Source organism: Protomyctophum bolini (genome assembly GCF_963924005.1).
Source record: "Protomyctophum bolini genome assembly, chromosome: 9".
In the NCBI taxonomy this organism is placed as follows: Eukaryota; Metazoa; Chordata; class Actinopteri; order Myctophiformes; family Myctophidae; genus Protomyctophum; species Protomyctophum bolini.
In genome coordinates, this window is record NC_137870.1 from 34,601,323 (window position 1) to 34,627,400 (window position 26,078).

At 41.5% G+C, this 26,078-nt stretch overlaps 2 protein-coding genes across 2 annotated transcripts in view; one reads left to right on the forward strand and one right to left on the reverse strand.

Moving 5' to 3' along the window:
- Positions 1–213: 213 nt before the first annotated feature.
- shox2 (shox homeobox 2) lies at positions 214–8,691 on the reverse strand. The gene is made up of 5 exons (XM_080771383.1): positions 8,404–8,691; positions 6,725–6,933; positions 3,752–3,809; positions 3,264–3,352; positions 214–2,261 (listed from the first exon to the last, which is right to left on the reverse strand). The coding sequence occupies exons 1-5, from the start codon at positions 8,654–8,656 to the stop codon at positions 1,965–1,967; spliced, it is 906 nt and encodes a 301-aa protein (XP_080627509.1). The 5' UTR covers positions 8,657–8,691; the 3' UTR covers positions 214–1,964.
- Positions 8,692–12,174: 3,483 nt separating this feature from the next.
- rsrc1 (arginine/serine-rich coiled-coil 1) overlaps positions 12,175–26,078 on the forward strand; it is a 185,360-nt gene continuing 171,456 nt past the window's right edge. Inside the window, exons 1-3 of the mRNA XM_080772203.1 lie at positions 12,175–12,274; positions 14,159–14,386; positions 21,404–21,517. Of these exons, the coding sequence (XP_080628329.1) occupies positions 14,175–14,386; positions 21,404–21,517 (326 nt within the window). The 5' untranslated portion in view covers positions 12,175–12,274; positions 14,159–14,174. The remainder of the gene's footprint in view (positions 12,275–14,158; positions 14,387–21,403; positions 21,518–26,078) is intronic.

Genomic DNA, 26,078 nt, shown 5'->3' on the forward strand with positions numbered 1-26,078 from the left:
TTTGTGTGACGCAGTAATAAAATAGGACATTCATTTACGACAAAGTCAAAAAGTTAAACTATGGAGATAAGAGGTTAATTTCTGCCCGAACGAGACGATATGCGTTTGTCATTGAAAGAAAAGGGTATATAATATAGGCTATACATGTCAACTCAAAAGAAACTTCTGTTGATTTATTTGATGGACGAAAAACATTTTTTTGTCTGTTCAGGTGAGTTCACGTTTCACATAAGTGGTGGGAGGGGGAAAAAAACATTTCATGTGATTTTTTTTCTTTCTTTCTTTCTTTAGAAACCCGTGCCTCAGAGTCAGGTCCATTTCATTTTCACGGTTATAAAAAACATCAAAATTACATACAGAAAGCACATGTTTTTTTTAATATACATGGAAATAAAGTAAAATACAAAATAAACATTATTCCCCCACAAGGCATTCATACAGCCACTAAATAATAATAAAAAATAATGCATGTTTTTGTGTTATTAACATATTTTACACGTGCCTGTACTGTACGTCGGTACCGTCTCGCTTTATTACAGTTCTACTGTTATTGGCCCACACGTTTTCATTAACTCGCTCTGGTAAAAATGGCATATTACTGTTTCTCCCTTTAAAAGAAGTAGCATAGGCCTATACGAATTATCTTGCAAATGTGCATGGACACTGGCTAGTGGAGTCTCGTGACAAAACAAATGAAACTCGTGAGTAATATAGGACAACATTAGTAATAATCTCATATGTCTGTCATTATGGAGCCTATATTTCCGTTTCACTGCATGAGTCATTCACAGCACCGGTCAGCAGGGTCAGGGACCCCCAGGCAATATGGACCTATTAGGCCATATAGTATGCTTAATGTATACACCGTCGTACGGCGACGTATGCATCAGGCTATATAACATTCAAGTGGAAGTTGCTCCTTCCTCTGTCTAGAGAGAGAGAGAGAGAGAGGGTGTGGAATTGAATTGCATGGCCCAGGTTACGTCCTCCATGCACGGCCATTTTCAAAGTTGGACCAAAAGAAAAATAGAATAGAACTTCTTCACCAAAAAGAAACGGTGGTAAATGTTTTTCTATTCACCAAAGAACTTCCACCACGTTTTGTCCACTTTTTGTTTACAAGGGAAATGTTTTTTTTGTCTTCCTTTCTTTTCTTTCTGAAACATAACGAGGCCAGCCTCTATATAGCTTCAAAAATGACATAATATAATAATAATAATTAAAAATAAACAAGTGCAGAATGGTTCGCCTTGTTTCACAAAGAATCGAACTAGTCCCAGCAGCATCCATCCTGTCCTGTCCCACATGACGTCACAGCGGCGAGGCCTCGCGTGGCGCACTGGATGAGGGCCTCCAAAATCCATTCCCATTTGGCGTCCAAAAAACTCACTTTTGGATCATTTTCACAGTCTCTTTTTTTCTCTTTGCTTTCTTGATCTCATAAATAGCCTATATTTTCTATACAATGTCCTTCATTTAGAAAAAAAGAAAAAACTTACATAAATATCGCCCTTGATTAATTGTATTTATTTATTTATGTTTCACTTTGTAACCGATGTGTTTTGTTTCTGATGCTCAGTTCGTTCAGTGACTCTCAGTAGCCTATATGAATTGGGTCTTCGGATACACTGTGCGTCTTGGAGACGTTTTTCTTTTTCCCTTTTTTGCGTCACGGTCACGCACGCGTTGTCACACACGAGGCCACTGAGGCCAGAAAAAACAAAAGTATGCTCCGTGCGCGATGGTGCCACGCGCCTTATAAGAACGGCCCGAGAATAGCAGACCAGACTATACAGTACAAAGGTCTGCTATTCTCGGCGCGCGACACCGTCGTGCGACGAAGTATAAAAACATGTCTTCAGTTCAGTCAGACAATGCGTCTCTTGGAGACGTTTTGTTTATTTGTTTGTTTGCTTGTTGGTGCGTCACAGCCGCGGGTCCCGCATGCCGGACGCGGCCTGCAGTCACAGTCCCAGCGCCGCCTGGTGCTTCTTGGCCTTGAGTCTGAGGTCGGCGATGCTGGAGTTCTTGTTGGTGTTCTTGGAGGCCGCGGCGGCCGCCGCCACCACCGAGGCGGCCGACGCCGACTCGGCCGCGAGCGTCGCCAGCGGCAGGCCGAAGGGCGGCGCCGGGAACATCATGTAGGGCGCGTGCGCGGCCAGGTGCGAGTGCAGGTGGTGGTGCGCGTGCGCCACGGCGCTGTCAAGCTGCAGTTGCGCCTGCACCTGAAAGGAGAAGGGCGGCACGTTGCAATGACTATCCTACGGGACGCACGGAGGATGGGAGAGAGGAGGGGGGGGAGAACAACACGTTAACTTTAATTAAAAACTTAATTGACCACTTGAACCCCAGCATCCATATTCTGGGGGGAACACATTAGCCACACATATATAGCTATAGCAGATCGACAAGCTCACATAACGAATGGCATCGTAGACGTGTTGTGAGCTTGTTGTAGATCGAGTTGGAAAAGGGCTGTCTGAAAAGTCCATGGCTTAATTGGCTAATTAACGACATTGACCCTATTTTGAGTCATGTCACAGCTGGGGCCAGTGCTTCTCAACCTTTTTGAATTCCAAGGACCCCTAGTTTGATATACATTATACCTTTATATGTCTGACCTAAACGGTGGAACCCTCAGTGTTCATTTAACTCCGAGGGAGCAGTGTGTCTAAGGGTGCACCGTCGTCTACACTAGAGTTGCACGGCAAAAATTGCAGCTCTATACAAGCTAGAACACACACACACACACACACACGTGACTTTAGCTTGCACACGTGGGCTATTTTTGTCCTAAATATTTGCTCATTTGACCAGTATGTGGCCCGATTAAGGCAACTAATTGTTGCTCAATTATACTTCTCCGTGGTCGCTTGCAAAAAAAAGAACACATCTACAAGCCATGAACGCGTATAATTATGTATAATATATATAATAATATATATATAATATTATCCAACGGCCCGGGACTAACACTGGTGATGCATTAAACCCCATAATACCTAGCATGAATATGAAACTGATTTTATGAAAACGCACCTCTCATTTTGCTTTGAATAAAAAAAATACCATGAAACCAGTCGAGGGGGTTTTCCAATTAGCGTGTTATAATCTGACGCTGCGTTGGCACCACGCGCGTTGAGTTACTCCCTACATTGGAATTGGACTCCCCCATTAAGCACTGGACCGGGCCTGTGCCAAGACAGCAGTTCGGGGATCGGTTCTAGACTAGTCAAAAGACAATGCGCTTCAAAGCCACTTGCCTGTTGGAACGGCATTCGCAAGGCCCCCACGTTGACATATGGCGCTACACGACAAGCTTCAAACTGGTTCGCTGCTCCAATGAGAACTCCTGCAAACAGAAGAGGCGAGACACTAATTAATGCGTTGAATATTCATTCCATCTCTAAACCACCAAGAAGCGAAATTAAGTCTCAATAATAAGTGGCCATGGATGTGAGGCCTGCCGCCTGCGTGTCATTTACTGCCCATGCATGCATGCATGCAAATAGCTATTCAATAACAGTGTGCATGCTATAGACTCGATATGCACGTTATAATATCTGATGATGCTGTTGACATGTCTGACATTAAATAACGAAAGAAATAAAACCCACTCTTTAAACAACATCAGCATCTTACATGCTTATTGTGCGATGAGGGCTGTGGTATTTGAGATGCATTAAACCCACGACATTTATAGTGGATATATTGATATAGAAACAGTCTCTTTGGCGTAAAAGGGGCCTACCTTTATGTAGCTGGTTTTCTTGCTTTCTGCATTTAGCTCTTCGATTCTGGAACCAGACCTATGGGGAACAGAAATTAATTAGAGCCCAGCGGTGATTGACAGCTGCTTGTGAGGGCACGTGTAATTCCTCTCAAAGTGACAACAACCGCAGAAAAACAATATCCCATGAGGGGGCTCTGCAATATTAATGGCGGTGCTTAACCCCGGATTTTAATTATTACATTTAGCGCCATAACAAGGGCCAGAGAGAGAGGGAGAGAGAGGAAAAGAGAGAGGGGGGCAGGGCAGAAGAAAAATGGGAAAGCACTATAAATCACAAAAAGGATTGAATTTATACTCCCATTGCGCAAGAGTGTCGCTTAATAGAATCAGTTATTTTAGGCAACGACACCGTCTACTACAGAGTATAAATTAGGCTTTGGGCAGTGGTTCTCAAAGCATTTTCACATCAAGGACCCCCTAATGCATATGAATTTGGCCGCGGACCCCCCATTTTAAATGATGTTTGTGCCAGGGACTCCCAAGCAAGATGTGTCGACCTTTGTCAAAGGGCCTATACAAGCACAAGGCGGGTTTTTTTGTTTGTTTTTTTTTTAGCTAGAAGATTTCCTATTTTCCGAATAGCCGGGAAATAAAATAGTAGTCTATTTATTAAAACTTTTTGTTGTCGTATAATTTAGCTGGGGACCCCTCCTGCATGGACCTCATCCCCAGTTTGAGAACCACGTGCTTTATTATGAGAGGGTCTACTCTAGGCTATAGAGAAACGCGCTTTTTGGAAATGCGCAGGCTATTGGACTATAATAAATAACCTTGTCAGCGTTTGGTTTCATCTTTCTATAGATTAGCGTCCCCGAAGAGCACAATGGTCTCTCAGATATCGAATAGCAGCGTGCTATTACGGTTCTGGACATCAGAGCAGCAAGGCGATCTGAGAACGTCTCTCTCCTCTCTCTCTCTCTCTCTCTCTCTCTCTCTCTCTCTCTCTCTCTCATTAAATGACCGCTGAAATTAATTACCCTTATCTGCAGAAAATCTATGTCAGCGAGACGTTTAGCAATTTTGTTTAATCACTGCCATAACACGTTTTGCTACAAAGCCTCGTTTTAAAGATAGCTCGTTTGTCCCCTTTTTGTTTTCCCTCACAAGCGTCAATTTCAGATAAAGTATTTTTGAAACACATCATGCACGATGACACGTTTCATTTCTTACGATAAGCTAACACTTTGAACCACCCTACAAAGCTTGGGATAAATTAGTTCACATAATAGCACTTCATTTGGCATCACATCATAGCCCATATAGACCCTGCATGCAACTATACTCATGTTTAAAATAAATATATCGATTTGTGTCTGCCAGTCTGCTTGATACACTGATACGTGTCAATAAAGACCCTCTTGTGTTCTTATTCATTTACAAATCATTGGACGATGAAAGAAAGTATTAATATATTAGCATGTAATTATTATTTCGGGTGGTGGGGGCATTGTGTTATCTTAAGCCTGCTTAATACTTTAGTTGCACGCCGGTGTTGCATTGCATGCCGTAAATATAGCAGATATACAGCTCACAACGTCTCACATTCGTGACGATTTGTGAGCTTGTAAATCTGCCATTATCTGAGGCGAGCACGCAGGGTATAGAAGAAGCCCCAGGTTCAACAGGGAGTGGGAGAGAGGGCAGCAGACCTTGATTTGGGCAGAAAATATAGGCTATATAATAGCCTACATAATGTATGCAAATCCTCGAGCCGTGCTCCTTGCACTCGCCTTGCTTGTGTGACACAATACGTCTTGGTAAGATTCCAATTCACGCCGGGAGACCCTCGCAGAAGCACATGCAGGCTTCAACTTTTCTTTTTTTTTCTGGGGAGAGAGGAGGGGAGGCTGCATGTGTGTGTGTGGGGTGGGGGGGGGGGTCTATCTTTTTGGGCCCATTTTATGATTTTTCAGAAAGAGTGAAAGACAGAAAGGCATATTCAACGGAGAGACAATTGCTTCAGTCATCTTGACCCCCTCCCCGAGTTGAGACATTAGGGATTAAAGACTCGAGAGCCTGAAATAAGATATATATATAAAAAAAATTATGAATCAGAAGCGAAGCGATGTCTATATGTTCATTGTCACTGCTCGGCTCAGTTACACAGGAGATTGAGCCCCCCTCTGCTCTCTGTCTGAACCAACCGGATTATATTGGGTTTCTGTGTGCAGATGGCCTGGGCTGGTCTCTCCCCAGGCCGGTAACATATACTACTAATGTGAAGCGATGGTAAATATTGTATGACTATTTGTTTTGGTGGGTTGGAACAATTAAGATTAAAGCGACCTGGATAAACAATAAAAACGACTCAATGTGGCCTGGCTGCAACTCAGAGATCATTGCCACTATAAATGACTCGATGTCAGTTTAGAAGACATGCAACAAAGCAAAAATCAACGTTTGTAGGTATATGTCCAAAACTATATGTGGCCAGATTGACACACACACACACACACACACACACACACACACACACACACACACACACACACTACACGCGCGCGGAAATTCTTTCATTTCAATCAGCATACATTTATTATACCCATTCCCCGCATTTAGAAAACTTGCATGTCGACATGTGGCATGTGCATCATCTTAACAATATTTACGCACATATAACAAACAACAAGCTACTGAGACCTGCACGACTCCACGAGCGTCCAAATGAGTGAAATTAATATAAAATGACGCCTCCTATTCCCTCATATGAACTTGAACCAAACCGTCGCAGAGGATATGAATAACATTAGAAATAAAACTCCCAGTGCTTGTAACCCCGAGAGTGCACTGCACATGGCAGTGCATTTTGAAAAGTCTCGGACGGTGTTAAATGAACACGGGTGATTTGACCGTGTATATAGCATAATACTAGCATCCTTCCATCAGGAATGGTTCTTGCTGTTTGTATTATGAATAACATGTGGTTCTTACTTGTACCCGTGCCTCGGACAGTCCCAGCCGCTGGCTTAGCTCCTCGCGCATAAAGGCGTCCGGGTAATGAGTCTCGTCGAACAGTCGCTCCAGCTCGTTGAGTTGTTCTAGTGTAAAGTTAGTCCGACTTCTCCTCTGTTTGATTTTAGCCTGCGTTTCATCTTCCAGAGGCTTAGAGTCCTCTTTGCGTTCTTTCATGTCCGTGGTGCCTGGATATATAGTTTTGCAGATAAGAAAGAAAAATATCTTTCTTATTCACAATGTTATACATTTTTAACATGACAAACATACTATAACAGGGTAATAACAGGGTAATAGTTGACGGCCATGTGCAGGCCCTGGACAAGAAAGAGGATATAATAGAATGTATACAACATGTATTAAAAAAAATATCAAAGATTGACCTTTCTGAAAATATAGACGGGGAAAAAACACATGGGTTCTCCCAAGAATCACACAGATGTCAGACCTCGGATGTTTTGAGATACATAAAGCTCTTTAATTATTAACTGCTTATAAATATGCATCAATCTCTCCGTTATTGTGTGTGCGTGTGTGTGTGTGTGTGTGTGTGTGTGTGTGTGTGTGTGTGTGTGTGTGTGTGTGTGTGTGTGTGTGTGTGTGTGTGTGTGTGTGTGTGCGTGCGTGTGAGAGAGTGTGTGTGATGATACTCCACACCGTCCAAAAAGAACCATGCAGTTAATAGTTCCTCTGAACTATACAAATGCTTTATTTAAATTGTATTTTTTACGACATTTCACGGGCTTATTTATGATGTATGATCGGGCTCGTTGAGATGAACACGGCGCTTCATAGTTGATTGTTTGATGGATCATAACATTATTAATTCTAATTAATCGTCAAACACTTCAATATTGTGACATTAAAAGGGGAAAAGCACGCCCCATGTTTTAAAATACAATAACACACCGATATGCGAGGCTTGCCTGATCGCAGAATTACAAAACAATATATATTTTTTAGTGTATAAGGCTTATCAATCATATTCTAAACGTCGTTAGGCTATAGTCTATAGGAATTGTTGAGCTCAGTCCTTGAAAAATAATCTGCGATTTGTTGGCCACAATTTGTTGTCAGTTGATTGTTTGTTTTAAATCAATTTAATGACAGCTTGATTTCTTTTACGTCTGTTTTCTATGGCCTGCGGTAGATTAAAAAAAATGTCAGGTATTGATTTCCATCTTTCAAGTGCAGTGCTGTATTAAGCTATATCTGTTTTTCGATTAAATAAGGTCGTTCTACTGAGTGAATTAGTTAGTTAGCACATAATCCATTGCACTTGAGATAACTAATAGGTTGCTGTAATGTTATAGGCTTTCTGTTTAGTGCAATGGGGCATTTTAGAAAACCTAGACCGAATGAAGGGTCAAAATATGTATGTTATACCAACTTTGCAACACGAGTAGGCTATGTTAAGTTACATTACAAACCCAAGTGGACAGAGACATTTATTTTGAGTGAATTCGCGAGGCCGCCTTGTTGTTTGTCATAATGTGTGTGTTTCAAATTCAGGCTATGCGAAATTGAGATTCATATAGCCAAACTTTTATACGAAAACAAACCGATTTCTTGCTGAACTAGCCTTACAGGCCGGTTTCATATACCATGGTGAATGGTATAAGAAAGAGCATGGGAAAGGTCTGATCCCTCTCTCTTACCGTCAATGAGTTTGGGACTCCCCGGTTCCCTGGTTCTATCCGGGCCGAGCATGTTGTCCGGTTCCCCGCTCGGAGAGCGCGCAACACCCCGCGCAACAGCGCCCACTTCGTCGCGGCTCGGTTCCGTGGGTAGAGGCTCCCTGCCGGCGCGGTTCGAGCCCGTCTCCAGCACCTCCCTGTACGTGATCACCTCTTTCTTTTCCTTCACTTTCTGATCAAAAGACTTGGACACAAAAGCGGTGAGTTCTTCCATCACGGCTCTGCACTCTCCAGAAAAAATGTTCTCCGTCTTGTTCTCTCCCTCTCTCCCCCTCTCCCTATCTCTCTCTATCTCTCTCTCTCTCTCCCTCTCTCTCTCTCTCTCTTGCTCCCTCTCTCCTCCTCCTTCGGTGTGTGTCTCGGCTCCACAGCAGCTTAAGACATCAATACTTGTTGTTGGGGTTTCAGTTCGACCTAAATGCGAGGTGATGATGTTGTTGTTGCCAACTATGGGATTTCCTCCTCTCGGCGTTTTAAAAACCCGCCGGAAAGAGATGATCTCTCCTCTCGTCTCAGCCAATTCCTCCTGACTGTCTTGGTGGCGGATATAGTTCGAACCCTGCTGCCTGGTGATCCGCTATTGAAGTCACAGTATTTATACTTTGCAACGCCTGCCCCTTGATCCGTGCAAATTACCTCCCCTCAGGACGCCGGGATGAGCCCCCCGTCCCTGCTCCGTGCACTGATAGGAGAGAGAGAGAGAGAGAGAGAGAGAGAGAGAGAGAGAGAGAGAGAGAGAGAGAGAGAGAGAGAGAGAGAGAGAGAGAGAGAGAGGGGAGTCAGTCCTTCACGTCTCACGTCGTCCTGACGAGGATGCTATTGGCCATTAATCCAAGATTGACATGAAGGACTAATTAATTTAATTAAGCGTTGATTCGTCGCTATTGTCCTGAGTTAGTTTTTTAAACACCCGGGAGATGGGTAGGACTCTCTCCCCCTCCTCTCTCTCTCTCTCTCTCTCTCTCTCTCTCTCTCTGCAGGGGTGTGGCTAAAGCTGAGAGTGACAAGCTCCTGTGTGGAGGAGAGCACATGGATGAGGAGAGCCTCCTCAGTATCTCTGTGATCTGCAGCGACAACGATGACACGGAGAGAGAGAGATACAGGTAAAAGAGAAGAGAGACCAGCTGGGATGTGACGACAAGAAAGAGAGAGCAGGGGATTCACGGCACCGCCGTGGCTTTTGCATGGGGTCGCTTGCCGAGACGAGATCTGGTCGTCGGCAAGCGACTCGATGGAGTACAATTCCTTTCCTCATCGCAACATCTTTAGCTTAACTCAAGTGAACTTCAACATAGTAAACGTTTTGTGTATAGGTCTATGTTTAAATCAATGTCGCTAACAATGAAACATAAAAGTCGAAATAAATATGATTTGATCATTAAACAAATCGTGATAGGTTATTAATAAATGAAAGTATACCGCTTCTGATAATAATATATCACAACGCCGGAAATAATCCATTAAAATAATTTTGGATGGAACAAAGTTATAAAGGCATAATGAGAGCTAAATTATTTAATGTCTCCCGTTCTGGTTTATGTTTCTAATCTGCAATCATGTGTTTTTAAATCGTTATAATTAGGAAGACTATATATGGTTATTATTTAATTCTCAGTGGACCCTTTTCAGGCTATTAGAATGTTAAATAGCAAACTAAACGTTTAATTATACAGCCTCGCGTGACGCGTTGCCATTGGGCTCACTAATTACCGTTTTCAATTTGCTTTTCCTTATACTGAAAATTATAGCGTGTATTTCAAAAAACTAAATAAATAAACAATGGCTCACTTTGCGGTGAAGGTAAGTGAATGAATGCCGCGGGGACACATGCAGCAATTATCCGAGATATGAAGAAGATTATGAACATATAGCAGACAAACAAACGAGAAACAAGATACAGTGTTGTTGTTTTTTTAAGTCCATGGCCTAGTTTTTAAAATTTGATGCAAAATTAAGCGTGTTTATTGATAATCTATATAAAGCGCCATTTCCACACAACAAGGGCTCTCTATAACACCTCATTAAAAATTAATGTTTTGTCTCGGCTTTTCTCCTCGAGGGCATTAATTAGGCTATACTATACTTTCTGCCATATCTGAAAAAGCCATTTCTATACTTGCGAAGAGATTAGAAAACCTGTTATTTCTATTAGTAATGATGAGATCCATTAAGTTGAAAAGATCAAGTTGTTGTTTATAATCAGTCACACTCGCCCCTGCATGCGCGTGCGTGAGTGACTAACATCGATTCATCCACTTGCATATAGGTAGGCCTATAGACTATGCCTCAACAGTAAAGTCGTCAGTGCATGGTAAATGTGTTAAAATAGAACCAAATGGACCCTCACGGACGTATGCATTTTCCTATAGCCGGCTATACTTAAATTAACACTAACTATGTTTGTCGTTATGGCGCATAACTTAGCGTGACCAATATCTTGTTAATTGGACCCTTTCTGTTTTCATTTTTAACAGAATTTTAAGGGCAGCACTATAGCGCGTTATACGTGCAGCCTGCAGTATACAACAATTTGCTCATACATGCATCAATATGGATCTATAGGCCTATATTTACTTATACAAATACAAATACAGCATGGTGCACCTCCGCAATTGAAGTGGTTCTGATCAATGGTTGGTTGAGACCTCTATGGTTGAGACACAAAACTAGACACAAGTTTATAGGTGCTATGTGCATATATATATATATATATATATATATATATATATATATATATATATATATATAATCTATCAAGAAATCACCTCCACCAGAATGAGAAAGAAAGGGACAAAAAAGACCTACTTGTTATGCAAGTTATGTAAGTTATGTATATCTATATATCAGTTAAAGGCCCAATATTGTCTTGAACATATAATTAGATGGATTATATATGATGTTTGCAACTATACTTAACCCTAACCCATCATGAATCAAAATAGGCCCTTTTCACTACAATATTTTCATACAAGCCTATTGCATAAACAAGCTGACTTTGAGTCAAAATCCAGAGCAAATTTAATAATATATTAATAATATTAATATATATATATATATATATATATCTCTCTCACAACAAATATAGTGATGTGTTGCGAGCTTTATAGTTCTGCTATTTATGTTATTTATATATATATATATATATATAAAACATACCGGTATATATATTTTTAAACATTTTAGCAATACACACATCTGTATGATGTATTATTGTAATTAAATATTTTCAGATGGGTTTCCACGGCCAAATACATTTGGGGGTCCATTACATTAAAAAAGTTTGAGCACCACTGCCCTCATAAACACTTTATTTTATTGTTGGTCTTGAGGCTGTATATTATATACCCATCTGTTTTGGTTGCATCACCGTCGCACCGGTTGGGCATTTTTAATTTATTCATATTTAACTAGTGGACATTTCCCCAAAAGTGTATAATATATCTCTTACAGCAGCTTTATTGGTTCATACATTAGCCATTTAAGTCAAATTGTAGCCTATAGCTGTTTTTGGAGTGCATGGCCAGATTACTTTAAAAATGTCCCTAGACTCCTATACCAGAAGTTAGGCCCATATAGTAGCCTACTAATAGGCCCATATAGCGATGAATGCTAATCATAATATACCCCCCTCCCCGACCCCAAAAATAAAAAGCACTGGCTCTCCATCCATCGTTCGCTCTGTGATAGACTGTGTCCGCCTGCATCCAATCGACTCTTCTGTGCGCTGATTGGTTGAGCCTGGATAGCAGCAGAGTGAGTGCTGCATGCTTGTGTTGTTGTGTACAGAAGACTAGTAGTGTCCATAACATTTGAGCGGGCTCTTCTTATCAAGGTAAATATCAATATTCTTTTCATAACTATAATGTGACACACTGTCCGAGGCTCAGTCTGCGCTGTGAAAATAATAATAAGCACCGGCGTTGAATATTATGCCCATTGAATGGTTTCACTGCTGTTAGCAATAGCATCATGCTAACAAGCTGCTGTAGGAGAATAGAGTACCGGTATCTATCTGTTGACACCTATTTTGACTACCGGTATATCTCTACAGCGACAACGTTGATATTACAGCCATCATTCTGCGACACATGCCTCTAGCCATAGAACATACAGAATATGATTTATATATTTATTTGATTGTCAAGCTTGACGCAGTTTGGTAATAATAATAGCAGCACCACAACAACTCAACTAAGTAGTATATTAATGATGTTCAAAATAGACTTGTCAACTCAACTGATAGCCTATATGACTGTTATTATGTATATTTCTATATTTGATTGTTAATATGTTTGTTTATGTAATGGTAGCCTATATTCATTATGTTACTGTATGATGGTTAATATGTCCAAATTTCTGTATGGTTCATGTGTTCATATATTTTGTATGATATCATATAGTTTGCATATCGTCATCATATTCCCTTCAACTTTGTACGTTTTCTTTTAATATTAATTCCCTACTTTGTTGTACAACGGAGTGAGTCACACAACCTACAAGCTGTGAGCTTGTAGTTCAGCTATTTCCCCCCAAAAATGTAGGCTACATATTGAACCAAAAGTATTAAAGGAAGACTTCACCACTTTTCAACTTATCTTCATATAATTTGTCCTCACTAATGTTCATGATAAAATGGCACCGTTTTCTTCTACTCTGTGTGCCTCATAGTAGGCACACAAGACCATGGCCAGTTGAGTGGTTTAACGGAAGTAGTGGAATTTTGGCGGAACTCCCGCCCAAGGAAATTATGTTGACGCTTTATAAATCTGTCTACATTCTCGGTGAATGAAACGAGTGTTGTGATTGGTCGTAAAATTACGTGTCACAATTCCTAGGTGAGTAAGTCTGGGAAGGAGGCTACATAGGACTCGATAGGAGGGCTGTGGACAGTTCAGAAACCCGTCTTCCAGTGACATAATTGTTAGGCAGAATATTGTTTTTAAGACTTAAAATAAATAAATATAATATTTAGATTTTTATTATCGCGAGAACGATGGCTTCCATTATAGCATGGTAACCGTTCAGGAATAGAAAGCCTGCAGTTACTATTACCGGTAGCTTGGATTCCCCATCGATGATGTCCCTGGAAGACGGGTTTCTGAACTGCCCACAGCCCTCCTATGAGCGCTCCTATGAGACTTACTCCTATGGCACTTACACCCACCTTCTAATGAGAGCGCAAAATCGGTCTTGTGAAATCCTTGATCTCGACCGTGGTCAAAAAATGATGATGATGACTCTGAGACTATTTTATCATCATCATCATCATTAGTGAGGATGGGGGTTGAAAAGTGGTTAAGTCGTCCATTAACAAGCTTAGCTGTGACTAAATCATAACTACATTGGATTGGATCTATTTGGAATACAGGTTATTTTTCATTTCCTAAAGTAACACTTTTGGGGGACCTACAATACAAGGTTTACACAGACGGTGACAATGTGGTGTTTAATGTATTTATTTATATATTTATATCTCCATAATTTTACATTTTATGTTATTTATTTTTTACAGTGTCACACACAAGTAGCAAAAATTGCAGATCTCCAAGCTGGAAACGCATTTGCTATTGCTATTTTTTTATTTGAATCCTGAAAAGTATGCACGTTTTGGACATTTCCACCCGACAGAAAATGAAATAATAATTGTTGTATGTTGTATATGACAGCTGTATATGACCGTTAATATGTTGGTGCATTTCTGCATGTGTTGTTTCAGCTGAGGGTCGGCCGTCATGGGTCGGCGGTCATCAGACAGTGAAGATGACAGCCGGAGCAGGAGGAAGAAAAAGCAGCAGCGTCGTCGCTCCTCGTCGTCGTCGTCGTCCTCCTCTTCGTCCTCTGGGAGCAGGGTGACCAGCCGCAGGGCCAATCGACGAAGCCGCTCACGCTCCAGAGACCGAGAGAGGGACAGGGACAGAGAGAGGGACAGAGACAGAGACAAGAGGTAGGACAACACTATAAGCAAAAGGTGCACAGCACACCGGTCCTAGTGAGGTGTCAGCCAACGGGAAAGCATGTATAGACGCACACTCGTAGCCAATGACAGACGTTTATTGCCGACATGGAGAAAAACCAACGTTTCGGACAGGTATACTGCCTTCTTTAAGGTATACAGAAGGTGACATTAAATACCTGGACGGCGTCAATTAGCAGGTAGTAACAGCCCTGTGCTGATGGAAAACTACTGGGTTGAGCAATGAGCAGTGGTGAGCACTCAGAATTACATGCCAAACTCAATTAGAATAATGTCACAAGTCAAGTGACTGGCCAATATAATAATCGTGCAGGACAACATTAGCCTCACGTTGCGATAGATGGAAGTCTGGTTGCACGAGGCTAGGACAGCATCATGCATTCTACCAGTAGTTTCACGTTCTCTTAAGCACTTATTTCAACAATAATTGGTATATGCACATCCATGTAGTCGCTAGGACAGAAAAAGGAACCATAAAGAATAAAATAAGTCCTCACAACAGCTGCTGCTCCGAAAGTTTAATGTGCAAACAAGCTCACAACAACCAGGTTGGTCGAAATGTTGTGAGCTTAATTAGACTGTAGGAGCAGCAGCTGTTGTGCAGACTTATTTTATTCTCTAAAGCCTCCCATACATTCCAAGTGTTTTGACAAGATTTTAGAAAGATTTTTAAAAGACAGCACAGCACAACAGACTAGAATGTAAGTCTTCTTTAACCACTTACATTCTTACTTAGTTGACTGAAGCACCACAGGGGTCTATACCAGAGCAGTACCTCTGCTTTTTAGTCCTCTCTACACCGAATCTCTTTGCTGAAAATTGCCACCCCAATGTTTTGCTGCTTGCGTAGCAGAGTAGCTCCTAAAACCCAGAAGCCTTATATGTACCTATTTATTGTATGGTGTTTTATCTGTTTATTGTAACTTTTGTATCGGATGGTTTGAATTGGAGGAAGCTATTGTATGTTGGCCTGGTAAAAACAAATCAGCAGCAAGCAGATACAAATGTAGTGGTGAATGTATAGCAGAAGCATAATATCTACCCTTAACAACCTCTTGCTCTTCACAAATGGTAGATATCATATACAAGATCATCTTGTCACTTTGTGCCACACTGCAAGCTTGTATGTCTGCTATTTTGAACATTTGAAACTATTGATTTTGAAGGCATTTGTGGAATTTGCCTCAGGTCTTAATGGGGCTGTGTGAAATTCTGTTATGTGAAATAACATAATATTGCAATGTACATTTTTGCACAAGTTAAGTTAAATCTTAGTTGGAGTATGGCATTGTATTCCCCCCTAGCTTTTTTTTTGGGGGGGGGGGGGGGGGGGGGGGTTTCTGAGTTTTTAAGAAGAAACAGTCAATAATAAGAATAGGTATTTCCTTTTTATACTAACTTCCTTTTTCTTACCCTTACCTTATGCATAAGAAAAGGAGTATTGCAATCCCTATTGCAAATTCCCTTCAAAGTGTAGTAGAGAGAGAATGATAAATACGATAATTTGATAATGGTTATGGAGAAATTTGATGGACTATCCACGACCACGAATAGGCTATCACATTGAAGGCTAGGCTAACGTGTGCCACTGCCATAGCTTGCTTGTCGTTATTGAAATGCTCTATGATGGTTGTCAGATCTGGTAGAATTTGTCTTCACACCCTGTCAATGATAATTACATTTTTTCAGAGGGCAGCTGCTGTACTGTATAATAACAGTGTATTTTGTTTTAGTGTTTGCTTCCAGTTCAGTGATACCAGTCTGCAAGCTAGAAGGGTTATATACATATTACAGTATGTGTCACTTTGAAAGCTGATTGGAATACATCAGATACTTTAACCACTTAAACCCTATTTTACACGTGGCAAAATAGTGATAATGTTAATAAATATAGACCTTTGACCTAAAGACAGTTATCAGTGGATTAAGATAAACTGAGTGGTCATTCCATGATGTCTCATAGCTTTTTAAAGATGTTTTGCCAATATGTTGTTGGGCAACACCTGTCTGTCCGTCTGTCCGTCCGTCAGACCGACCGAGAACTAATCTTGCGAACCACTGGACCTATCAATGCCAAATGTCTCATGCACACTGCCAGTTTTCCACAAATGTACCTCACATTTCCCCCCACATGGGTTTTATACATTTTTATGTTGGCATCAATTAGGCTGAGGACTTCATATGTGATGGATGTCATTTACGCAGTGTCTTATATCCAGACTGTTTTGAAAGAGAGTTATGTAAATGAGGGGGCAGAAAACAGCAGCCGTCACGTGGTTCATGTAACTCTAAATAGTGACAAACACTCATAGACGCATTCCAAATTCCAAATTCTGTGACGTAGCGCTTCACTAGGTGGGAGGAGGGGCCAGGGCTGACGAACAGATCGGTGAGATCCAATCAGGGCGTGCGCAAATCTCAGCCGCGACCCACCCCTATAGACCAGAAACTTAACACGTTAGCTCAGGCTACAAATAGTCTTAAGGATTGCAGTACCACCCAAGTTAGTCTAGTCAATAACGCCTTTTAATAAGTGCCTTTAATCCTTTTAATCAAAGGATCTGACAAAGAATTTGGATTCCATTGGCAAAGATGTAGTAGTTTGTTTTACAAAGTTGTAAGTATTTGAGCGAATTTATGTTCGAAACTGTTCAAATGATGGAAATATTCTATCAATAAAACAATCTTTGAAAGAGTGAACGTAATTTCTGTGCCACAAGTGATTTATTGCATCAGAGAGAGATGGAGTAAATGGATTATTTCTGACCAAAGGAGCCAGTAGAGCGCCAAAAGACTTTTCTTGTTGAGGACCATATTTTAATAGCTGAATTGTTTGCCAAATCCATGCGTCTGGTGTGCAGCATGCGTAAAGTATAAAGCTGATAATAGACGATAAAAGAACAGACTTTCAAAAACGTCCACATTAAGCTTGTAGGTTGCCTTTTCGCACGACCCCGCTGTACGACAAAGTAAAGTGTAGCAGCGCTTAAGTGGTTAATGTTTTTATAATGACAACTTGTAAGTAAGACAAATTACCACCCTTGACATACTGTACATAGGCTGATTGTTACTCTGCAATTGAACCTTTGATTTCCAATTGATGTACATGACCCATGTGCTTATTTCTAGGCTTTGGCAGTAGTTATAGTTATTATAGTTATAGTTAGAATTCAGACACTTTTACTGTATTTGTGGAAAACGCAGTTGTTGGCTCTTCAGAGAGGATGCTTATTGCTAGGCAACCGCCACCCATTCAAGGCCCATACAAGTTTAAAATAGACTGACATTACTATTTCAGACGGCACATTTTGCATTTGTGAGGACCATATAGAAGAGGAATATTACTTGTATCTGTAGGCAAGCCCACACATTGAAAGCTAGAAACTCGCACTGTATTCAAAGCTTCATGTCATTTAGATGTTTTAAAGTTACCAGTCGCCACGACTTATTTCAGCCATTTTGATTCCATAGAGGTCAGCATGTCTGTCTTCTATGGAAGCATGTTGCATAACAAAAATAGAGCTTGTAGATCGGCTATTGTTGGTTATTATTTAAAATTATTAGAGCTTTTGAAAAGCTTGTTCAAAAACAGGAACAATACTACCAAAACATCATCCTTTTACAGGAGGAAACGGCACTGGTGTGTTTGGGGCTCCATTCAGTCTCTTTTACAAATCACACATTAGATCACTTTGGTCATAACACACATTTTCAGCGGTGAGATTTTATTTAGCTTTAATCCGTGCATTTAGCAAAGGACCTTTTATGTGGCTGTTGTGGCATTTTTCCTCAAGGCACAGGAGGCAGCCTGGAGAGTGTCTACACTACACACTGTACACAGTCTATACATCCATGCATAACTGACACTGTGTGTGTGTGTGTGTGTGTGTGTGTGTGTGTGTGTGTGTGTGGGGGGGGCTTCAGACAAGGCCATCTGATTGTAATTATTTATGAAGCTTGGTCAAGGTCCATTACCGCTGATGGGAAGTCTTCGGCTGTCTGTGTGGGGTGTGGCTGGCTGGGCAACGTAAACCTTGTGGGACCGCAGTCCCTTATCAATTAGCAATACATTTCGATCAATTGACCAAGGCCACATGTACATGAGAGAGAGAGGGAGAGAGAGAGAGAGAGAGGGAGAGAGAGATCTATGTTGGTTACTTGTACACACGTTTTGTTATTTAGATTTGTTTTGGTCTTGACCACAAATGTTAAGCATGCTATTTACATGGGATGTTGTTTAGACATGCTAGGTTTGATGTTTGCTGGTGTCCTAGGTTCTTTGAACCACTTTATTTATCTCTTTGCATTCTACTTATGTGACCAGAGAGAGAGAGAGAGAGAGAGAGAGAGGGGGAGAGAGATTTCTTTCTGGAGAGTGCAGACCAGTGATGGAAGAACTCACTGAGAGATGAGGGCTAGTTTAATAGGACAATTAATAAAGGTAATACTAATATTGTAAGAAGTGTAACGTGATGAGAACCATGTCAAAGTACCTAGTGGCAGTCTGGCATTGTGCACAAGACTTGTGGCGCTTGCAAAACTAGCTTCGAACACTCGGCTACGCTGATATCTGTGGCCAAGAGAGTGCATTCTGACCCAAACATTAAACTGACAGCTTGAATCAAATCAGGCACAGAACAAGTTCCAACTGCTGCTGTTGTATCAACGTTTTGTATATGTTGTATATTTATATGTACATTCCCATATCATTAGCCTACAGTAGTTTTGTGTCTGCTATTTTCTTTTCTGTTCGTAATGCCTATTATTACGTTATGCTGCTGCATGTTCTCGTCTCATGTACGAACCCGTGTACACAAGATTTAACGATAAAGCCCTCCCTGAACCTCTAGTTCATCATATGAATACACAATGATCCCCTTGGTGTGTATACAGTGTACATCTGCATGCACCGTTCAGCGCGCGTGTGTGTGTGTGGAAGGTGCACGTGTACTGCGTGCACCACTGTGTTCCATCCTAATTTGGATATACTTTCCTACCATTTGCACGCAAAACGGCTCATGCACTGGGGGGGCGGGGGGGTGGGGGGGGGGTTTATAAAACATTCTGTTTAATCATATTAACTTGTGCATCAGCGTTACAAGAGTGCTGCTTATGCCCCCCCCCCCCCCCCCGCCCCCCGTTCAAATGAAACGTCCCAGGCAGCTGGTTCCGCCGCGGTCCCCTGTGTGTGTTCTGTCTCTGTGCTGGGTGTGTTGTGAGGCTCCGCTCATGGGATCCACTCTTTTAGAACACTAATGGTTCTCTCCCCGTTACAGAATCTGTGTCATTTGTAGCGCTTGTTCTCTTCTCTCCTCTGTCTCCAGTTCCCAGCGGACCCCAGACACTGTTTTTCCTTTTTTTTTGGGGCTAAACAGATTTGAGTGTTTTGGCTTTGCTGAAAGATTTTTCTTTTTTTTTAATAATTAATATTGTTCAAACTGTTTGCAAGCTGTGTGTGTATTTGTGTGTTCATATTTAGTAGTACCGGTAGATACAGAATAGAAGCTGTGTGTGCGCACGTACACACACACACACACACACACACACACACACACACACACACACACACGTGTGAACACACACATTATGATGCAGCCACATAAAAGCAGGCCTACAAAACTTAACTCTTCTACCCTGGATTTGAACCTGTTTCCTGCGCAAGTGCAGATATTTATACCATTGAGCTTGCTCGGGGGATAAAATCTTTACCATCAGGTCAAAATCCGTGTCTAGGTGAGACATGACCTTGGATACAATCTATTTATATGTCTCAATAGAAGAGCAGGGAGACGAAATACAACCACCCGGTTATATAAGATCTATTGGATTAACAAATGTAGTCTAGGTACCCAACGATTTGATTTAATTCCAATTCAGAGGGCTACGATTAGATTATAAATCGGATGTGCGGGCTTTATTGTACTTTTCAGATTTTTGGTTAACCCATTTAGGCTGGAAACCCTTTTCGTTGTTATACCTTTCAATCTGGGAAACCCTTTTTGTAACATTAGCTGATATACAGCAACAGAAAACTCGGGTCAGGATTTAGAAGGCCTTTTTTAGAATCGGCCTCAGGTCTTAACAAAGAGTAAAAGCGGCCACGTCTTTCCGGCACCCCAGAGCTCCTATTTTGAAAGAACTCCGGCGCTGATTGTGTTAAGGACACATTTGGGCCTGGTATGACCTGCAAACTAAAGTTAAATAAATAAAAAGGTATATTTATATACTGTATGCACATGGAGTTAGAATGGTTAGCAGGGATGTTGTGGGAAGCTGCACAGCTCTGAGCTGGAGGTGGCAAGGGACACGGTGTGGGAAGGATTTGATAGACGTGCGATTATTTATTTATTTAACTGTGAATTATGAACTCTATATATAAGGACATCCAAGTGATGGTCTGTTATGATGTTACTTTGAGACGCCAGAGTTAATGATGCCAGATGAAAGCTTACATATATATATACAAGTACTGTATAAGAGTAATATCCTAGTTTTTTTGGCTCCTCGACATTGCAGCAAAAAGGATAGCAGATTTATTTTTTAAAGAAATAGCAGTGCAAATAGTATGAAAGAATACAACGGCTACTCTCCAGTATTCTACCACTTCACTTCGTTGTGACTTCCTACTCTGTGTATCTGTCCTGATGTTGGTGCCTGCTGCGTTGTTGCTGTGACACCTGAGGTCTATGTATGTATCTGCAATAACAAATGCACAATGTAAGGAGCCTTTGTTTATGTCATTATGTACAATTATAATTATAAAGAGAGTCGTGTGTGTGTGTGTGTGTGTGTGTGTGTGTGTGTGTGTGTGTGTGTGTGTGTGTGTGTGTGTGTGTGTGTGTGTGTGTGTGTGTGTGTGTGTGTGTGTGTGTGTGTGTGTGTGTGTGTGTGTGTGTGTGTGTGTGTGTGTGTGTGTGTGTGTGTGTGTGTGTGTGTGTGTGTGTGTGTGTGTGTGTGTGTGTGTGTGTGTGTGTGTGCCTCCCTCAGGCGTAGAAGACGCTCCAGCAGCAGTTCGTCTCATGGTTCATCTCGTAGGAGGAGGAGTCGCAGTGCAGAGCGAAAAAGCCACCGTTCACACAGGTCACGCAGCCGCGACAGGAGGTACACACACACACAAACACACTCTCACACACACACACACACACACACACACACACACTCACACTCACACACATTCACACACATACACACAAATTATGAGTTTGACATTTCTAATACATTTGAAATATATTAGATGTAACTATTATCAGTATATATTTAGTTGGCTCAACCATCAAGTTAACATGTGGTATTGTCTGTTTGCACATACAGTACATACGTACGATTTGAGTCCAGGCGTTATTGTGCAGTGCAGTGCACTGCACTGCACAATAACTGTGTGTGACAAGCCTGCATAGGGAAATACTAATTCTTTACAGATCATACTGTGTAACATCAGTGTAGCAATAAGGAGACTGTTGTGTTTGCTTAGGTTAGGTTTGCGTTAGTATACCCAATAATACTCTTGATGCAGCGTAGTTTAGCTTATAGGAATTATCTTCTATTCCAACTCGTAGCGACTGGCGAGACTAAACTACTATAGGTATACTTTTTTTTTTTTTCAATAATATTTTTATTGGCTTTTTTTTAACATACATTACATACAGTACATTCACTCACTCACACACACACTTGCACTTGTATATTCACAAAATAAGTATCTAAATAAATAAATAAATAAAAATAAATATATAAATAAATAAATAAAACATTTGTAGTCTTTAGTTTTCAGTTCTGTTTCCTTTCCTCTTAAACAATAGTCTGTATAGTATTCATATTCATATATGTCTCCCACAGCTGGGCAAAATCGTTCTGTCTGCCCCTAACTATATACGTAAGTCTTTCCAGTCCAATACAGTTCATAATTTCCTTTTGCCACATCCTCAGTGTTGGAGCGTCTGTGTTTTTCCAGCATAGTGCAACAGCTCTCCTTGCTTGAAGAAGTCCAAAATCCAAGATTTTTGTCTGGTTAGTTGTCTGTAGAAAGTTCTTTGGATATATTCCAAGTATACAGAGTTTTGCGTTTAGCGGAACTGTAGTTCTAGATATTTCCGACAGACACGTTATAACTCCATTCCAAAATATTTTCATTTTAGGACACTCCCACATACAATGAAATAGGGTACCTTTCTCTGTTAAACATTTAGTACACACATCTGGAATACTAGCGGACATATGATGGAGTTTAACAGGGGTTATATACATTCTCATTAACCATTTATATTGAAGTAGTTTAAACCTTGTGTTTATGGTCTGTTTTTGTGCTTTTAAACATGCCTGTTTCCACTCTGTCTCATCGATGTCTTCTTGAATGTCTAGTTTCCAAGCATTTAATTTTTCTATTGTTGAATCAGTACTGTAGTCAACTAACAGGTTATAGTATACCGATATGCCTCCCTTCTCTTCTGAGATCAAAGTTTTCTCAAGTATTGATAGGGGTGGTATATACATTATCCGAACATATTTTGATGAAATGTAGCTTTTTAACTGTAGATATTTAAAAAAATGTTTATTTGGGATTTGGTATCTTTGACATAAGTGTTCAAATGAGAGCATCACTCCATCAGTGTAAAGGTCCATTATTTTCTTGATACCTTTGCTGTTCCATAACTTAAAGCCTCCATCATTTTTGGCAGGTACAAACTGGTCATTGCCCCATATGGGAGTGAACTGGGATAGTGTAGGCATACCACTATAGGTATACTTGATTCAGCATGTAAATGTGGATTGGCAAACCGGAACCCCTATTTATTTAATTTTTTTCTGTATCCGACCGTAGCCTAGACCAGATCACACGGGTCAGTTTGTAACGAATACCAGGCTTTCCTCCGAGGTGGTAACGCGAGGTTAAGTGAAACATAACTGTATGCATGTGTACTTGTGTGTCAGTGACAGCCGTGCAACACGCTCCTCAGCCTGCCCTGTCCCTCTTTCAGCTACTTTACACCATGTGCACTAAAATGGCCCCTCCTGCCCGCAATTATGGGTCTACCGAGCCGGCATGATGTCACTTCTACAGCCCCTTTTCTTTGTTTTAGTTTTATTCATTATGTAGGACAATAGAGAGCCATGGAATACTGGACAGAGCAGGTAGGATAGCAGAGAGACAGGTACAACAGGGGGACAGACATGCAGGTAGGAGAGACAGGTAAAACAGGGGGACAGACATGCAGGTAGGATAGCAGAGAGACAGGTACAACAGCGGGACAGACATGCAGGTAGGATAGCAGAGAGACAGGTACAACAGGGGGACAGACATGCAGGTAGGATAGCAGAGAGACAGGTACAACAGGGGGACAGACATGCAGGTAGGATAGCAGAGAGACAGGTACAACAGGGGGACAGACATGCAGGTAGGATAGCAGAGAGACAGGTACAACAGGGGGACAGACATGCAGGACGGCTATGGCAGTCCAACTCCGGCGACCGGAAATGGATCAGTGCTCGATACATAAACCTGCTTGCCGTCGCAGCCCTTTCTACTACGGCAGAACCTACACTTTAGTGCTGCCGTAATTGTCCAAAAATTGGATTCGGATATTCGTTTTAAAAACCCACGTGGATTCGAGCAATTCAAGCCATTCGGATTTCGGATTTCAATTCGAGCCATTCGGATTTATTAATAATTATATTTACACCAATACAACCTGAGACATAACATTTAAGATCGCATTGCTGGCGCAACTCTCTCTCTCCGCGCATTGGTGCTGCTGGAAATCGAGTTGGAACACAACGCATGCATTATCCCTTCTCCAGTAAAACTTCACAGACATTTTTCTTAAATGAGCAATCCTAGCACACAGCCTTATCAAAACGAGGCACGGAGGCAGTATTCATTCACAGAACATTTCCCTTTTTATTAGCAAATAAATAAATGAAAATAACTTTCTGATAGAAAAAAAGTAGATGTTAAACTTAATATATGAAAATAACTTATACATTACAAAAAACTATTTCATTTTCAGAAGTTTCATTTCAGAAGTAGCCCACGACTTGTTGACCTTGTGAGCTTGTAAATTATGATTGCATTTTTTCACCTACGATGTGCCCTAAATTGGTACGCCAGGTTGAAAGTGGTCCAAAATCAGGACACATCGGCCTTGATAATTGCAGATTATTAAAAAAGTCAAATAATGGTGTCCAATATGTGGGCGGGGCTCTAGTGTGTTAATTGACAGAGTAAGTTGTGTGAGTCAGTGCTAATGAAGCCGCTGGATCACATCCAATCAGGAGACATCTCCACCCTGCTCCTCCCCTCTTCTGGGAACAGCCCTCCTTTAACTCGTTAATGCAATTACAACATCATTAGCCATACATGCTTTGCAGAATTATGATTGTTATAGGACAATAGTTTTTCTTTTTTTATGGGTACGGGACACATTAATCCATGCGATAGATTACAGATACACACACACACACACACACACACACACACCCTTTCAGGAACATAAAGGAGGGGGGGGGTTCTCTGTGTGTGGTGATCCATGTCATTAGCATAGCTAATCTGGTGCTAATGAACCAGTAAACTGTGCTGTTTTTAAATCCCTCTCTCTCTCACACTCGTACGCATGCATGCACGCACACACACACAAACGCAAATGCGCACATAATGTGCCTGCAAAGTGCAGAAACGGTTGTCGTAATATATGCGTGAGAAAAGCACTGTGTTTACGTGTGTGTGTGGCTGTGGGGGAGCGTGGAGTCATTTCAATCACAAAGGAAGCAGGGTTTTCATATCTTCATTACAGAGGTGTTTGGATGAAGGGAGGACAGAGCTCAGAGCGGAGGAGTGGTTCACGATGATGTCCAGAGTCAGTTGCTGTTATTTAAGCTCCAACAATAACGTCTGGGCTAGTCACAAATTGGTAAAAAGCCGCACCAAATTTGCCGTTTGAACTTGGCAGAGAAGACTGTACATATAGGCCCAACCCCACCCCCACCCCCCCACCCCCTCTAATTCATCACATGCTATACTTGTGTATGTAATGTGGTACAAGTCGCAGCCGCGGACAGTGTCGCTGGTGATTAAATGGCATTACTGGCGCGGTGCTTAGATGAAAGGTGCTGGCGGATTAAGGGGAAGGTTTAGAATTACAGTCGATGATATGAGTGTGTTTACAAACGCAGTGCCGTGATTAGGAAGGCCTGCGTTGTGTAATCGGCTTAGCGGCGACGAGCGAGGAGCAGGTGGGTCGGTTGGAGGCGGTTGAACGCTACGTGGCGGAGTAAAGGGGGAGTTGGAGCTGGGGCTGGGGTGGGGGGGGGGGGGTGGGTGTGCGGTGGGCGTCCATAATGGCATTGCCGACAAATGATGTGCAGGTTGTCGTTGCATATTTTGTGTCGGTGTGTAACTGTTTGGTTGGTTGGTGCTATTGGATGCAGCCTCCTGTCTACATTGCAACATTGTTTTCAATGTTGTTACATTAGGTCTAGCCTCGTTAACAAGGCTTTCGCACATTCGGCTCAAAATTTTAAAGCCTGAGGAAACGCATTGGAAATTCTGGCATACAGGAAGCCCACTTACCTTGTATTTCGCTAAACCAAACAACCAATAATGCTGAGGTCGCGTCACGCCAAATTTGGTGAAATGTCAGTGTTCTCAGATCGGTGAACCAATACGATC

What these genes read in the sequence shown, in the direction of transcription:
- shox2 (XM_080771383.1), bottom strand. Translation starts at nt 8,656, where the DNA reads ATGGAAGAACTCACCGCTTTTGTGTCCAAGTCTTTTGATCAGAAAGTG. An exon ending in GAGTCCCAAACTCATTGACG is followed by an intron (nt 6,934 to 8,403) that starts GTAAGAGAGAGG and finishes CTATATATCCAG; the next exon opens with GCACCACGGACATGAAAGAA. An exon ending in TGCGAATGCCGTTCCAACAG is followed by an intron (nt 2,262 to 3,263) that starts GCAAGTGGCTTT and finishes TGCGTCCCGTAG; the next exon opens with GATAGTCATTGCAACGTGCC.